General features: G+C 43.3%; 1 protein-coding gene across 4 annotated transcripts; it reads right to left on the bottom strand.

The window, feature by feature from the left end:
• Positions 1-4,044: 4,044 nt before the first annotated feature.
• Positions 4,045-15,430, bottom strand: LOC125046572 (nucleolar protein dao-5-like). 4 transcript variants are annotated; one of them, XM_047644362.1, is made up of 9 exons: positions 15,235-15,425; positions 11,860-11,915; positions 11,113-11,192; positions 10,676-10,860; positions 10,434-10,530; positions 8,947-10,322; positions 6,691-6,759; positions 6,514-6,588; positions 4,045-5,239 (listed from the first exon to the last, which is right to left on the bottom strand). In XM_047644362.1, the coding sequence occupies exons 1-9, from the start codon at positions 15,331-15,333 to the stop codon at positions 5,081-5,083; spliced, it is 2,196 nt and encodes a 731-aa protein (XP_047500318.1). In that variant the 5' UTR covers positions 15,334-15,425; the 3' UTR covers positions 4,045-5,080. The 4 variants fall into 4 exon arrangements, with proteins under 4 accessions (XP_047500318.1, XP_047500316.1, XP_047500317.1 ...); XM_047644360.1 differs by lacking the exons at positions 6,514-6,588; positions 6,691-6,759 and adding an exon at positions 5,579-6,457 and having other exon boundaries at positions 5,157-5,239; positions 8,947-10,047; positions 10,090-10,322; positions 15,235-15,430; XM_047644361.1 differs by lacking the exons at positions 6,514-6,588; positions 6,691-6,759 and adding exons at positions 5,579-5,907; positions 6,025-6,457 and having other exon boundaries at positions 5,157-5,239; positions 15,235-15,429.
• Between the last annotated feature and the right edge of the window lie 888 nt (positions 15,431-16,318).

Consider the following 16,318-nt stretch of genomic DNA (forward strand, 5'->3'; position numbering starts at 1 on the left):
AACGTGAATACTGAAAAATGAATGGAGACATGGTCAAGGAAATGGGTGAGAAGGACAGTAGGAGGAATATTTGATTTTGGTGGGTTAGGGAAAACAGAGGAGCAAATACAGGGGTGAGATATAAGCCATGGAGGGACAGAATGGACAGAGAACGGGAGGGGTCGGAGATGGGGAAAAGGGGAATGGGAGAGGAGGGTATTCATGCAAGTGGAGCAAGGAGTAGGTAACCGTGGAGAAGAAGCAAAGGTAGGAAGTAGGGATCGTGGGATAGTTAGTATAGTGAGGGGAAGTTGGTGCAATCGAGCATAGCATCAGAGAGAGAGAAGGGTACGGCGTCGAGAGAGATGGTATGCCTGATTCAGTGCACAGGCTCTCAACTGGAGAGGAGCGGAAGGCACCTAGGGCTAAGTGAAGACCACCGTGATGGATTGTATCAAGATGGGCAAGGAGAGAAGTTGAGGCAGAGGAGTAGATATGGCATCTATAATCGAGAGTGGAGAGGATTAAGGTGACATGAAGATGAAGGAAAGTTTTTCGATCTGAGCCCCAGGATAAATGGGATAGGGTTTGTAAAATTCGGAGACGGCGGCGAGCTTTTTCTTTGATGTAAAGAATATTGTCTCGCCAGGATAGTTTGGAGTCAAAAATAACGCCTAGGAATTTGCCAGAGGAACGGTGTTGGAGTGGAGTGCCCTATAAGAAGAGTGGAGGTAGGGGACCTACACGTGTGCGAGAGAAAAGGATGGAGAAAGATTTGGAGGTAGAAAAGCAGAAGCCATGGTTTGTGGTCCAGGAGGATACTGATGATATTGCAGATTGAAGAAATTGGTAGAGATTTGGTGTGGATGTGCCAGAGGCATAGATGGTTAAATCATCAACATATAGTAATGAACGGGCTCCTGGTGGTAGAACTGAGACCATATAATTTACAGCAAGAAGGAATAACGTGGTACTAAGCACACTGCCTTGTGGGACGCCTTCAATTTGGGGGGAAAAAGATGTGGCAGATGCAATTTTGACCTGGAAAGTGCGTTGGGAGAGGAAAGACTTTATGAAGATACCCATGTTTCCCTGTATGCCTAGAGAGGACAATTGTTGAAGAATATGGTACCTCCATGTCGTATCATATGCTTTTTCTAGGTAAAAAGATATAGCTAGTGCGGATTCATGGCGTGCAAATGTGGATGTAATATATGTCTCAAAATGAGCAAGGGGGTCATCTGTGCTTCGGGCACGGCGAAAACCAAACTGGGAAGGAGAGAGAAGATTGTGAGATTCAAGATACCACATTAAGCGGAAGTTAACCATTCGCTCTAGTAGTTTGCACAAGCAGCTAGTTGGTGCGATGGGGCGATAGTCTTGAGGGAGGGTACCCGATTTATTGGGTTTCAGGAAGGGAAGGATAAGAGCTTCTCGCAAATGAGAAGGAAAAATTCCTGATGTCCATATGTGATTGTAAGTTGTTAATAGAAAGGATAAGGAGGAAGATGGGAGTTGTCGGAGCATACGGTAGTGAATACCGTCAGGGCCTTCATGAGTGTTGCGGCACGATTTAAGGGCAGCACTGAGTTCAGAGTAAGAAAAGGGAGCATTATAGGACTCAGCAGAGGATAGGGTGAAGATAATGGGGGTACGTTCTCTGATGGTTTTAATAGAAGAGAAGTGTGGAGAAAGGTAGAAGCCACTACTGACCTGGCTGAAATAATCACCCAGTTCATTAGCGACTTCGGGAGGATCAGAGATGAGGGTATCTCGATTATGGAGGACGGGGGCTGGATGGGGGGGGGGGGATGTTTGCCTGATAGTTTATGGATCCGGCGCCACACATTTGAGATAGATGTTGAGGATGTAATTGAGGAAACGTAATTTCGCTAGCTATTTATTTTACTATTCCTGATTGTACGACGAAGACAGGCGAATGCTCTTGAGGTTCGAGGAATAGCTGTATGGGCAGCTCTTAGGACTGTAGTTGTGAAACATTATATCATATCTGAAATGGATGAGAGGGAGGATGGAGGGATATGAATAGCAGAGTGTGAAGTGAAAGTACGCCAGTCGGCTCTATCAAAGCACCAGCGTGGGGAGTTAGGAAGTGATACATATGAAGTATGAGAAAGGAGGACTGGAAAGTGGTCACTATAGGGAAAGTGGTCTAGAACTGACCAATGGAAATCTAAATGAAAAGAAGGGGAGCATAGAGAGGTCTAAACATGAAAAAGATTGCGTGCGTGTATCAAAGTGTGTAGGGCGATCTGTATTTAGAATAAATAATAAGATCAGCTGTGGAGAGGAAGCGCTCTAGAGCTCGGCCACAGGTGTTGGTCATAGAATCACCCCAAAGAGTGTGGCGGCAGTTAAAATCACCAACTATGAGGAAAGGTGGTTGGAGTTGGGAAATTAGATTTTCAAAGGCAACAAAGTCAATGGGGTGGGAAGGGGAGAAGTAGACTGAAAACACTGTGATCCAGCGGCGAAGAAAGATACGAATAACTGTACAAGGGACAGTGGTTTGAAAGGGAGGTATGACAGAAGATGTTTTCTGGTTGATAAGTATGGACGAGACATAAAGGGAGTGTGGGGAAGAAACAAAATGGTAATTGGGGATTGGTATTGGAGGATGTGTAAGAAAAGTTTCTTGAAGGCATATAATGGATGGGTTATAAGAGGAGAGGATATGACGGAGGTCGGGTCTGTGAGAGCGGAAACTGCGTTGTTCCAATGAAGAATAATTATACTTCCGTTAATTTAGTAATAACGATTGTAGTACGTGTTGGAGAGTTTGAAGGGAAAGGTGCTAGAGGGTGGGATAAGGAATGAGGTTGGGAGGTGGGGGAGGTGGTGTTGTATCAGGAGGGGTATTAGGAGGTAGAGGGTCTGGGAAAGAGGGTACTTGTGATAAAAGGGATTCACGTGTGTATCCAGGGGGGAGTGGAAGGGATTGAGGGGATGGTAGGAGGGTTAATGTAGGTGGGGCTGGAGTCGGGGGGGGATGGGTTTTGTTGGGATGGGGTAAGAGGATTGGGTGTAGGGAGAATATGAGTAGGAGGAGGATGGATATCGGCAGTCACTTTGAGTGTGGAGGGAGCGGGAGTTGTAGAATTTGAAGGTGGATTAGTGTCAGTTTGGGACTCGATTATGTAGTTTTTAATATCTTCAAGAGTTTCTGTAATGGAGTTGGTTGGGGAGTTTTGCGAGTTTTCTCGTGTGTGTGTGGGGGGGGGGGGGGACGTTTATTGTCTGTTGCGGGTAGTGCGGGGAGGGAGAGGGGGAAGTGTTGGGGCTGTAGTAGTGATTGGAGTGTCTGGATTTAGGATGGCAAAAGAATTTGACTGGGGAAGGTAGGAGGTAGAAGAGGGGAAGTTAGATGGAGGAGGGGTAGGTTTAGGAGAGGGCGTAGGAGCTTGGGAGGTAGGGGGAGTGGCAGAGTGAGCGACATTACTGGAGTAGGGGGTAAGAGAAAAACCTCGTCGACGTGCTTCCTGTCTGGCTTCACGTAGAGTGAGTCCAAGTCTGAGAGTTGCTACCTCACTCAAATTTGTAGGTGGGGGCAGCCTCTATAAAATACATTATGGGGGCCGCCACAGTTGGCACATGTGATTGATTGTGCAGAGCAGTTTGATCGGGTATGGCCAGGTTGGGCACACAGTGGGCGTGTGCCATGCAAAATTGGTTGAGTCGAGGGCTGAGTCCCAAGGTTGGGGAGTTCCCCAGCATGCGAAATGCCATTAAGTTTTACTAAAAAGTTGGTGATATTCAATTGTGCCTGAATCCTTATTTCCATTTAATTGAAAGTACTTCTTGTGTTACACCTATATATTCTTCTGCAAAATAAACTACAATATTTTATGTATAATTCCCCCCCCCCCCCCCCCATACAAGTGCACATTTTTTTTCCTTTTCATTTTCTTTCATAGAATCACCATAACCTAAGCCACATTTGCACTTATGGATCAAATTTTACCTTCAATCACAGATATAAAGCAATTCCATAGATAAAGATTCATTTAGGGTGTTCTCAGGGTGTTCATTAACGAAAATAACACATACGTATAAACATTTAATCTATGTTTTTAAACAGTCATTGACATAACTACTTGTGTAGTTACAATTGTTTCTGGAACATATTAAATACTGAGATAGGAGGTAAGCACAATTTTTTCCCAAACCGCTGAACAGTTTAGACAAGAAAACAATATATCTTTGAGCCATAAACTTAACAAGGTAACTTTATAAATCAAGGAGCCAAAATATCAAAAGAACTGTTTAAAAAGTAGGAAAAGAAAAATAAAGAAAAAAGAAAAAAGAAAAACAACATCCACAAACTTTGTACCAAACACAAATTTCAAATACTTTCATTAATGGTACAACCAAAACTGTTATCTCATCTATTTACACAAACTATTATGTAAATACTTAAGAGGAACAGATTTCTCTTCCTATTTGCACCAAATCAAATGTTGGGGTTATAATCACCATTTTCTTTTCAGTCAAAAGTGGAAATGTACAAGTACGTATAACCCTAACAATATCTATGGCTGCAGTACATAGAACAAAATTTTATTTTTTTGTATTATAGCAATAACTTCTAAAAAAATACATTTTTTTTCGTTCTCCTATCTGACAATTTATAGCCCTAAACGACCTCCCAGACTGGACTTTCTCCTGTTACAGGTTCACAAACCAAGGAAATTGTTCACACTGAGACCTTGCTTGGGCTCACTGCACTTCCACAAATGCAAAGACCTGTAGCTAAATTATGGATTCGAACACACAAGAATGTGTCACTATCAGAACAACACTTCCTCATCACTTTGGAGTTCGCCACTTTATGTACTCTTCTTAAAATTCAACAAATAAACAACTCCCACACAGTAATGTATCTGCTTTGTAAATATATATATATATCACATGATCTTTCACACACAAACACATTCATGTGAAACCACTGGCAGAGTGTTGTGTGGCTGCATCTCTGCCCTTGGCCTTTCTCTACAGTTATCCATCACTCTGGGCAGCCCATGGATAAAGATTTGCCTGAAGGTGGGGGGGAGGGAGGTGCTTCATATGGGAAACTGTTCTATCAGTCCGAGTCAAATTTGATCGAGTTGACGGCCGTGTCCAACATGCCTCCTCGGTAAGATCCTTTCTTTTTCTTGTTCTTTTCATGACGGAAACTTTTTCCTCGAGTGTCCTTGAGGGTTCTGTAGGCACCTTCACCCCAACATCCTCTTGCACCTTGCTGAAAGGGGAATAGATTGTGGTGTTACAATGTATTCTGGTACCTCCTCCTTACACAGTAATAAAATAATAAAGATTCTATTATGTATAAGATATGAAACCATTTTTTCCCCATCCACACAGGGCAAGATCTGATAAGAATGGCCTGCTGTATGTTGTTTTAAGTCTTTTTCCAACTTATATTTTAGATTCACATGGACGAGAATTTAGACATCTAATCTAACAGAAAAAGGAAAAAGCCTGCTCTCCTTACCAATAATGCTTCACTCATAAATACTTTCAATTACACTATCACTTGCAACATAACACGGAACATTACCACAAAGAGAGAGAAACTTACTATCATATCTTGCCCTGTGTCTGGGAAGACTGCTGTTTAATCGAAAGTAATCTTCTTGTTTTCACCAGTTCCTTCTGCATCCATCCCTAGGCCTGGGCTCTTATTGAATCCCCCCCTAAACCCTCCACCCCCTCGTCCCCTATCCCCACGTCTCGCAAATCCACCACCATCCCTATTACCAAAACCACCTCTAGACCCACGGTCATTAAACCCACCATCACGATCTCCAAAGCTTCTGCGACCTCCAAATCCTCTTCCACGATCACTTCTGTTATTGAATCCATTGGTATCATCATCGCGATCCCCAAAGCTCCTGCGGTTGCCAAAGCCTCGGCCTCGTCCTCCCCTGAAGCCACCCTCTCCATCTCCCCTGAATCCTTCCTTGTCACCACCCTCTGCACCATTGCCATCATTGTTGTCCCCAAAGCTCTTGCGGTTGCCAAAGCCTCGGCCTCGTCCTCCCCTGAAGCCACCCTCTCCATCTCCCCTGAATCCTTCCTTGTCACCACCATCTGCACCATTGACATCATCATTGTTGTCCCCAAAGCTCTTGCGGTTGCCAAAACCACCACGCCCTCCTCGGAACCCGTCGCGGTCACCGCCGAAGCCGCCGCGTCCCCGTCGGAACCCGTCGCGGTCGCCGCCGAAGCCGCCGCGTCCCCCTCGGGACCCTTCGCGGTCGCCGCCGAAGCCGCCGCGTCCCCCTCGGAACCCACCCCGGCCTCTACCCCCCCGCCCTCTGTCCCTGTCACCACCAAAGCCACCAAAGCCTCCTCTGCCTCCTCTACCCCCCCTAGAGTCCCCCTTAAAGCCCAGGCCCGCACGGAATGGTCGGTTGCTGAAATCGTCTTCCTCCTCCTCCTCTTCTTCCTCCTCACCCTAAAAAGAGAAAGAACTAGGATAGTATTGTGGTTAAACAAAAAACAATGAATTACCTTGGCTTCAAAGGAGTTGTTAAACTTTGGGTTGATTTCGATTTCCTCTGCTCGCACCCTCCTGAAAGGCTCTTTCTGTAGAACGAAAAAACGATGAGCAAAAGAGTGTGGGGAGATCCTTCTCAATATACTCGGTCAAACACTCAAGTTGTTCACTGACGATATCAAGCAACTTACTTTAACTTTGCCACCCGAGGTATTGAGTGATGAATTCAGAGACCCATTCCAGGAAGTGTTATGAGAATTCTGCAAAGGCAAATTGTGTAATATATTTGGAAAAAGAAAAATAAGAAGGCCAAAGAGGTTTTTGAAGTTTTGCTTTAGACAGCACAGTGAGAAAAGTGTACCCTTACCACAGTAAATAAAAAAAAATGAGAAACATTGCATCAAGTGATATGAATAAAAAAAACAAACTAAGATAAAAGTTTTACACCATAATTATTACTACTGTATTTAGACTTGGGGGTGAAACATCAGTTTAAGATCTTTGGATTTCTTTTAGACTTATATGATTAAGGATATTATGGACCAGGTTCCTCTGTAAGAATTCAGATGTATATGCATCACATTGCATTCTCTCCTTAAACAAACTCTAAGCCAGAAAGCACATAGTTAAAGAAATAACTACAGCTTCAAAACACGAAGACAGGAAACATTTATAAGGCCTTTCTTTGGCCATGTCTAAACACCTGAAACTTTTTTTTTTTTCTTACACACACTCACTCACTCAAACACACACACACACACACTCACTCAATCAAACACACACACACACACTCACTCATCAACACACACACACACACACTCACTCAAACACACACACACACACACTCACTCAAACACACACACACACACACTCACTCAAACACACACACACACACACACTCATTCACTCAAACACACACACACACACACACTCATTCACTCAAACACACACACACACTCAAACACACACACACACACACACACACACACACTCACTCAAACACACACACACACACACACACACACACTCACTCAAACACACACACACACACACACACACACACTCACTCAAACACACACACACACACACACACACACTCACTCAAACACACACACACACACACACACACACTCACTCAAACACACACACACACACACACACACACACACACACACACACACCACTCACTCAAACACACACACACTCACACACACACACACACCACTCACTCAAACACACACACACACACACACTCACTCACTCAAACACACAACACACACACACACACTCACTCAAACCACACACACACACACACACACTCACTTCCAAACCACACACACACACACACACACACACACACTCACTCAAACACACACACACACACACACTCACTCAAACAACACACACACACACTCACTCAAACACACACACACACACACACTCACTCACTCAATCAAACACACACAGACACACACTCACTCACACACACACCAAACACACACACACACACTCAAACACACACACACACACACACACATCACTCAAACCACACACACACACACACACACTCACTCAAACACACACACACACACACACACTCACTCAACAAACACACACACACACACACACTCACACTCACTCAAACACACACACACACACACACTCACTCACTCAAACACACACACACACACACTCACTCACTCAAACACACACACACACACACTCACTCAAACACACACACACACACACACACACTCACTCACTCAAACACACACACACACACACTCACTCACTCAAACACACACACACACACACACTCACTCAAACACACACACACACTCACTCAAACACACACACACACACACACTCACTCAAACACACACACACACACTCACTCAAACACACACACACACACTCACTCAAACACACACACACACACTCACTCACTCAAACACACACACACACTCACTCAAACACACACACACACTCACTCAAACACACACACACACTCACTCAAACACACACACACACACACTCAAACACACACACACACACTCTCAAACACACACACACACTCTCAAACACACACACACACACTCTCAAACACACACACACACACACTCAAACACACACACACACACTCTCAAACACACACACACACACTCTCAAACACACACACTCACTCAAACACACAAACACACTCACACAAACACACTCACACACTCTACATATATATGAAATTTATGCCCACTAAATTAAAGCTGCCCAGCTCATAATCAGATTTAATTATGATAAATTACAGCTGTACTAAACTCTTCTGGGTAAGCTGTAGTTCAATCAATTCAAATATTTATAGGTCTACATTTCCATTTATTTTCTTTATGCACTGAAATATCATCAACTTGAAACTAGAACGGAGCTTAAAGGAAACCTCATCTCAGCCATACCTCTACTGCACCATTGGTCATCTTGGGTGCTGGAGTCTTCACAACTGGAGTCTCCTCCTCCTCCTCCTCGCTGGTGGACTCCTCAGAGCTAGACTCCTTTGCAGCTTTTGTGGTTGCAGCTGCTGGCTTGGCTGCTGGCTTGGCAGGTTTGTCATCATCTGAGCTGTCTTCTGAGCTGGACATTTCCTTCTTAGCAGGGGCAGCAGGCTTGATTACAGGCTTGGCAGGTTTTTCGTCAGAATCAGAGTCTGAGGAGTCTTCTGAGCTACTTTCTGCCTTCTTGGCTGCAGCAGCTGGCTTTGCAACTGGTTTTTGCACAGCTGGCTTGGCTGGCTCATCTTCATCTGAGCTTGATTCTTCAGAACTGGAGTCTGCTTTCTTGGCAGCAGCAGCTGGCTTCTGCACAGTAGCAGCTGGCTTTTTCACTACTGGTTTAGCTGGCTCCTCATCCTCAGAACTAGATTCTTCTGAACTGGAAGACTCTGCCTTCTTTGCAGCAGCTGGCTTCTTGGCTGGAGGGGCCGCCTTCTGAGCAGGTGTGGCTGGTTTCTTCACAGCTGGTTTTGCAGGTTCATCGTCCTCAGAACTAGACTCTTCTGAACTGGAGGATTCTGCCTTCTTTGCAGGAGCAGCGGGTTTCTTTACAGGAGAAGCAGCCTTCTGTACAGGTGTAGCAGGCTTCTTTAAAACTGGCTTAGCTGGTTCCTCATCTTCAGAGCTAGATTCTTCTGAACTAGAAGATTCTTTCTTTGCAGCAACTGGCTTCTTGGCAGGAGTAGCAGCCTTCTGTGCTGGTGTTGCTGGCTTCTTAACAGCTGGTTTAGCAGGCTCCTCATCTTCAGAGCTGGATTCTTCTGAACTAGAAGATTCTTTCTTTGCAGCAGCTGGCTTCTTGGCTGGAGTGGCCGCCTTCTGAGCAGGTGTGGCTGGTTTCTTCACAGCTGGTTTTGCAGGTTCATCATCCTCAGAACTAGACTCTTCTGAACTGGAGGATTCTGCCTTTTTAACTGCAACTGCTGGTTTTGCAGGAGTGGCAGTCTTCTTTGCAGGAGTGGCAGCCTTCTTTGCAGGAGTGGCAGCCTTCTTTGCAGGAGTGGCAGCCTTCTTTGCAGGAGTGGCAGCCTTCTTTGCAGGAGTGGCAGCCTTCTTTGCAGGTTCCTCATCCTCTGAACTGGACTCTTCTGAACTGGAGGATTCTGCCTTTTTAACTGCAACTGCTGGTTTTGCAGGAGTGGTTGCTTTCTGTGCAGGTGTGGCTGGTTTCTTCACAGCTGGCTTAGCAGGTTCATCATCATCAGAACTTGACTCTTCAGAACTGGAGGATTCTGCCTTCTTTGCTGCAGGCTTGCTAACAGGTGTTGCAGGTTTGACTGGCACTGGAAATATACATTATGAAAGATTTTAAACTCACAAATAAGCATTTTTAGCTATAAAACAGCAATTTTTTTACACAGCAATTCCAGGTAGAGAAAAACTAAAGCTCATACCAGCTTTGGCAGGTGCCTTTGCAGGGGCTTCATCTTCAGAACTGCTCTCTTCACTGCTACTCTCAGCCGCCTTCTTGGGAGGAACCTTTGCTGCTGCCTGAATTTAATATTCAAATGTCAGATCCAGAAAAATACTACTAAAGACCTGCCTAACTATGCAAAATGATATGAAAACTCTGAAAGTTTAACCAAGCATCACTGCACCAGCAAGACCAACAACAAGAGGGGTTGGAGCCCTTTACCTTGGGTGTGGCTGCTGCTGGGGCTGCTACAGCAATCTTCTTCTTGGGAGGGGCATCAGACTCATCTGAATCCGACTCGGAATCTTCGGAAGAACTTGTCTCTTTCTTGGGTTTTGCTGCAGCCTTGGGTCCTTTGCCATTAACAAGAGGGGTTGCTGCCTTCTTGGGAGGACTTTCATCCTCTTCTGAAAGTTAATTAATTTTCATCTATTAATATATCTCTTCACTTATTATTACCAGTATTCTTTTTATTCTTTTTATTCTTTCAAACTTTACATCCTTAAAACATATCACAGTATTTCAAATTGCCAATTGCAAGTCTCATTAAATTGTTAATATATGACTAAATGCAAGGCAATGATATTTTTCCAGTTCAGCTACTATCTTTGAAACACCTGTTAATGCTTTAGCATTCTCATAAATTAAAAGATCATTACCTGAGCTTGAACTAGATTCTTTACGGGCTTTCTTGGCTGGTGGGGTTTCAAAGCTCAGGCGGCGTTTGTTCGGTGAGGTTCTGCAAATAAAATTTCACAGTTAATGGAAATTTTGCTACTGTCTATCTTGTACACAAAATTCCAAATTAATTCTTACTAAATACAATAACGTTTCTGACAAAAGAAAACTAAAATCAACAAATTTGTTCTTGAAAACAGAACAGCAGCAATGTGTGCCATATAGAAACAATCCTTTCTACTTATTTTTTTAACATTAATCAGCTAACAGCATACTAAAGATAGCATATCTAAGGGGACCATTTTGAAACATGAAATAATACTACAACTTTAGACCCAGCATGATGCTCCAATATCAATTCAGGTATTTAAGGATTGCACACACAAAGAGCCTTATGCACCCATGAATCAATCAATCAACCAACCAATTAATCTCTTTCATGTGCAATCAATTCAATATTCATATTAAGAGAAAATTTCAAAGTATTTTTGTCTGACAGTTTTTGCTGCATTTCATCCAGTGTACAAACACCAGAATAGGGTTACACTGCAGGACTAAATTACTATGTCAATATCATTAACATCTCAGAACTAATTCTTGATATCATTGAGTTCAAAGATATATTAAGCAAATGTAGATATCACAGGATTATTACTGAACTATATAATGTAAGTGAATCCGCAAATGGTCCTTTATAGCTCAAACAGAAGATACATCACTTGACTTACTTGAGGAAATGTTTGACAATTTCTGTGACTGATGGAGAACTTTTTGCTAACTTTGGCTGAAAAGAAAAAAGAAAATGTAAGTAAAAAGCTTTCAGAGACTTCTTGACGCAAGTGATCATCAAGTGTTTTATGCACCTTGCTGTATTGATAAATGTAAGAATTTTATCATTAAAGAAAGAAAAAATATCAAAAGTAAAATGACAAAAACGGGGATTTCCTTGTAGGTGCAAAGCAACCAGCAGAATCTTTTCCCAATGAGGTTGGATTTATGAAGTTTATACCTGCAAGTTGTAAATCTAACCGATTTTATACTTCTTAAGCTATAACAATTTTAATCCACATCAATCTTTATAATTGTTAATCTGAGCCTCTCTGCTTCTAGATACACTCAGAAGGGGAGGCACTAAGACTTGTCTGTGGGAACATTTCAGGCCTCTTGTGCATCTTATGAAAGAAAAAGAAAAAGAAGGGGGGGGAGAGAGAGGGAGAGGGGGGAGAGAGGGAGAGGGGGGGGGGGGGGGGAGAGAGAGAGAGAGAGAGAGAGAGAGAGAGAGAGAGAGAGAGAGAGAGAGAGAGAGAGAGAGAGAGAGAGAGAGAGAGAGAGAGAGAGAGAGAGAGAGAGAAAGAGAGAGAGAGAAAGAGAAAGAGAAAGAGAAAGAGAAAGAGAAAGAGAAAGAGAAAGAGAAAGAGAAAGAGAGAGAGAGAGAGAGAGAGAGAGAGAGAGAGAGAGAGAGAGAGAGAGAGAGAGAGAGAGAGAGAGAGAGAAAAAAAAGTGGAGTGGGGGGGGGGGGCTATGAAATAATACCGTGGCCTCTTACTTTTCGTCCACAGGCAAAGTCTAGCGAACTTGCCTCACTCACCTACTATCTATAAGATCATACAAGTACGATGCTTTACACACTATGGCATTTCCTTCACAAGTTGATAAGAAAATTGCACAAAATGCAAGTAATACTTGGGAATATATATATATATAGACTACACCAAGGTAAGGAAAATCCACTGACACTGTCAAAGGGGAAATAAATACACTCGCTGATACATAAATAATCTGCACAGGTAAAGAATAACATCAGAAAAGAAGAAAGCATGTCATGCCCAATGCCACGGTCTTAGTCCAGAGAATTCTGGTGGGGGGTCAGGAGCAAAGCCCCCAGGTTAGGTAGGACTTTAAATCATACAGCAAAGTTTGTGGATACTTTGTAAATAATCACCAACTTGTTCCCTAATCCAGTCATTTGCAATGGAAAAACAAGGACAGATTTGTGCACATTACACAATGAGTAATTGGAATAAGAATCTGAATATTTAAACCTTGGAAGTAACAAAAAACTTCAAAATCCAAATTCATTAGATAAGCCATAAATATAATAGCATCCGAGCTCAGCAAAATACGAGTCTCTTGAGGATATTGTGTGCACGACAAAAGAGGATCATGGTGCTAATGCTCAGGACTGACCATAGGACAGACATGCTCATACATCCAATAATGAACTTTGTCAAACCTGGAGCCTTCACTGTGAGAGAGGAGTTGCATTAAGAGGTCATGGGTACACTAACATACTATATAGAAAACTGTCAACCCACAGAACCCACATATTTACAATGAAAACAATGAAAGCCTGAAGTTTTATATCATGAATTGATATACCACCTGGTATACATGGGGTGTATCAAGATATTTTGGAAATTGCTCTGTTGCACTTTTAATTTTAAACGGTACATGTTACCAAGTGTGATGCATAGAGATAGAAGGAAATGGACACTGCTATCTTATAGAGCATAAGAAAATAAGAGCAATAAACAACACAGATATAGCTGCAACAGCCTCATATTTAATACAAAACAAGGAAAATATTCACTGCCTATCACCACTCAGAGACGAAGTTCACAACACCCTAACACAGCCATAGTTATTAATGCTGCTGCCTCATATTTACCATGAAATGATAAAAATATCTGCTGTACAACACCACCACACAGCCAGAGTTTTTACTGTCATGTTTTCTGTAAGTAGGTATGAATAAAGGAGGGGGGGTATAGGGGGGAGGGCCTTTCCCCCACCTGTCTTGGATATAAATAGAAGGTAGGAAAGGCTAGGTTTGGATTTTTAGGTTTGCAGGACACACTGGTTTAAGGACTGTCTCTAGAGGGTGTGCCACTCTCGGTAACAAATACCTTTCCTGGATAGGCAACAGGTGCTGTTGATGCCTTGAGAGCCAGTTTCTCAAAACCGGGCTATCATGCAAACTATCATGGAATAAATAGAAGGCAAGCCCCCTGTACTCCTCTTATTAGCACTTCTAGCCAAATTACAGAAAATGTGACATTAAGAACTCTGGCTGTGTGAAGGTGTTGTGATAAGTAGTGGATATAAACAGGAGGTTGCTGCAGCTGTGCCCAAGTTGTTTATTACTTCATCTTATATGTTCTATAAGATGGCAGTGTCCATTTCCCTCTATCTTTGAGCATCGCTCTCAGTAATATTATCCATTAATCCATTTCAGTTACTCACATTGTAACATGCACAAATCTCATTTCTTTCCGTTGCAATTTGGTACTGATAATTATTTACAAGTAACCTCACCCTCTGAGACCAAGTCCCTATTGCTGCAGCTACGCCTGGGTCCTTGGAATCAAAAACCCTCCTAAACAGGGGGCTTTGTCCCGACCCCCACCTGATCACCCTATCTCCCTATGAAGGACTGCCCCGGAGGTCTACCCAATTGCCATGGACTCTCCACATGGACCAAAATATTACATGTTACTCTTCTTTCTTACTCTCAACTCACGATGGAAATGCCTTAGATGAAAAGTGTCTTATTTTCTGTTGTTCTATTCATTACTGGCAGTTTCCCTTGAACCACATGGCTGTGAGAGACAAACTATACCTCTATTACCTTGCGTTAATCTTGCACTAGGCAGGACCAAGGAATCCCATTACATGTTCATTCCCCAAACTACTTTTTCGCTATTACATGAGCAACAAATGTAAAATACACAAACAAACCATGCTGCCACTGGAGTAAACCAAAGAAATTAATTCAAAACCACATTTTCGTCATCGCAACTCACTCGAGCACAGGTTTAAGGTGCAAGGGAATGCCTCTTCCCTCCCACCGCTTAAAATCCCCTAACACGCGTAAAAGACAAGGCCAAAGGTCCTTCCGAGTCTCCATACCTAACCCTCGAAAGGCTCCCCCTAACCCTCGAAAGACTTCCCCTGACCCTCGAACCTCGCAGGCTACGTGCCACGCCGCCCCACGTGTGGCGCACGCGGGGGCAGACGACAACACCTCCTCGCGCTCACCCCCGGTCTCGCTCTCCCGCGCCTTAATTCTCCCTCAACGGCAGACCAATCTCTCCTCCACTCACCGGATTGAGCTTCTTTTCCACCGACTGTCCGAGAGACTTGTCCTTCTCACTCAAATAAGCGCACACAAGAGCCTTGATGATTCCCTCTTCCTCCGCCATGTTTGGTGTTGTGAGTGAGGCTGGACGAATAAGCAGCAGACTCGCTTCGGGACTGCAGGAGAGGCTCGCGCGCTAGCACTGGGGGCGATCAGGAGTGACTCGTTTGGCTCTCTTGGGAGTCGAGGCTCGCGCGCTAGTCGACGAGCGAAGGTAGAGTGACTCGTTTTGATATGTGGAAGCTCGCGCGCTAGCCTCCTGAGGGAGCGGGAGGGGATATGGGTTTATTTTATTTTTAAAGTAAAACAGTATTTTGAGTTCTTTACATCATATTATTTGTCCCAATTTTACCATCGATTAAATAGTCTCTATTTCTATGGAAGGGTTGTGAGTCCCTAAAAGATACGGACTTATAAACTTTTTTTTTTTTTTTTTTTTTTTTTTTTTTTTTTTTACCTGGGACAGTCGGTAGATTTAATATTTCTTTATATCGTGTGTTTTCATTCACAGTGGGTTTATTGGACTGAATATATACATATTGGCATTTACCACAGACTGTACTCAGATATTAGACAAAACACGACTGCCTGTTGCTACATTACAAAACGTTGCATGCACCCTTCTAAATGGTTTATTTCTATGGTTTCTATTATGTAAGTACGAGAACCTATATTTATATGTATTTATATGTACGCCGGTGATATAACTCGACAGTGGAAACGTTTCTACAAAAATGATTCATAGCGCGAGACATTTATTATCTTCTATCGCTGTTATCTTTTTTTTGTTATTTTGTCGTAAGTTATAATCATGGAAATATAAAATCTCTGAATTCCTGTAAATAAATACAACCCTAACGTGTGAACTATGAAGCTATTGGTTGGTTTCCCACCGTCCCACGTGGGAAGTGACAGCAGTAGTACACACACGCTAGCATACACCACGCCACCCCCCTCATCTCTCTCTCTCTTTCTCTCTCTCTCTCTCTCTCTCTCTCTCTCTCTCTCTCTCTCTCTCTCTCTCTCTCTCTCTCTCTCTCTCTCTCTCT

Source organism: Penaeus chinensis, chromosome 39 (genome assembly GCF_019202785.1).
Source record: "Penaeus chinensis breed Huanghai No. 1 chromosome 39, ASM1920278v2, whole genome shotgun sequence".
NCBI classification, from domain to species: Eukaryota; Metazoa; Arthropoda; class Malacostraca; order Decapoda; family Penaeidae; genus Penaeus; species Penaeus chinensis.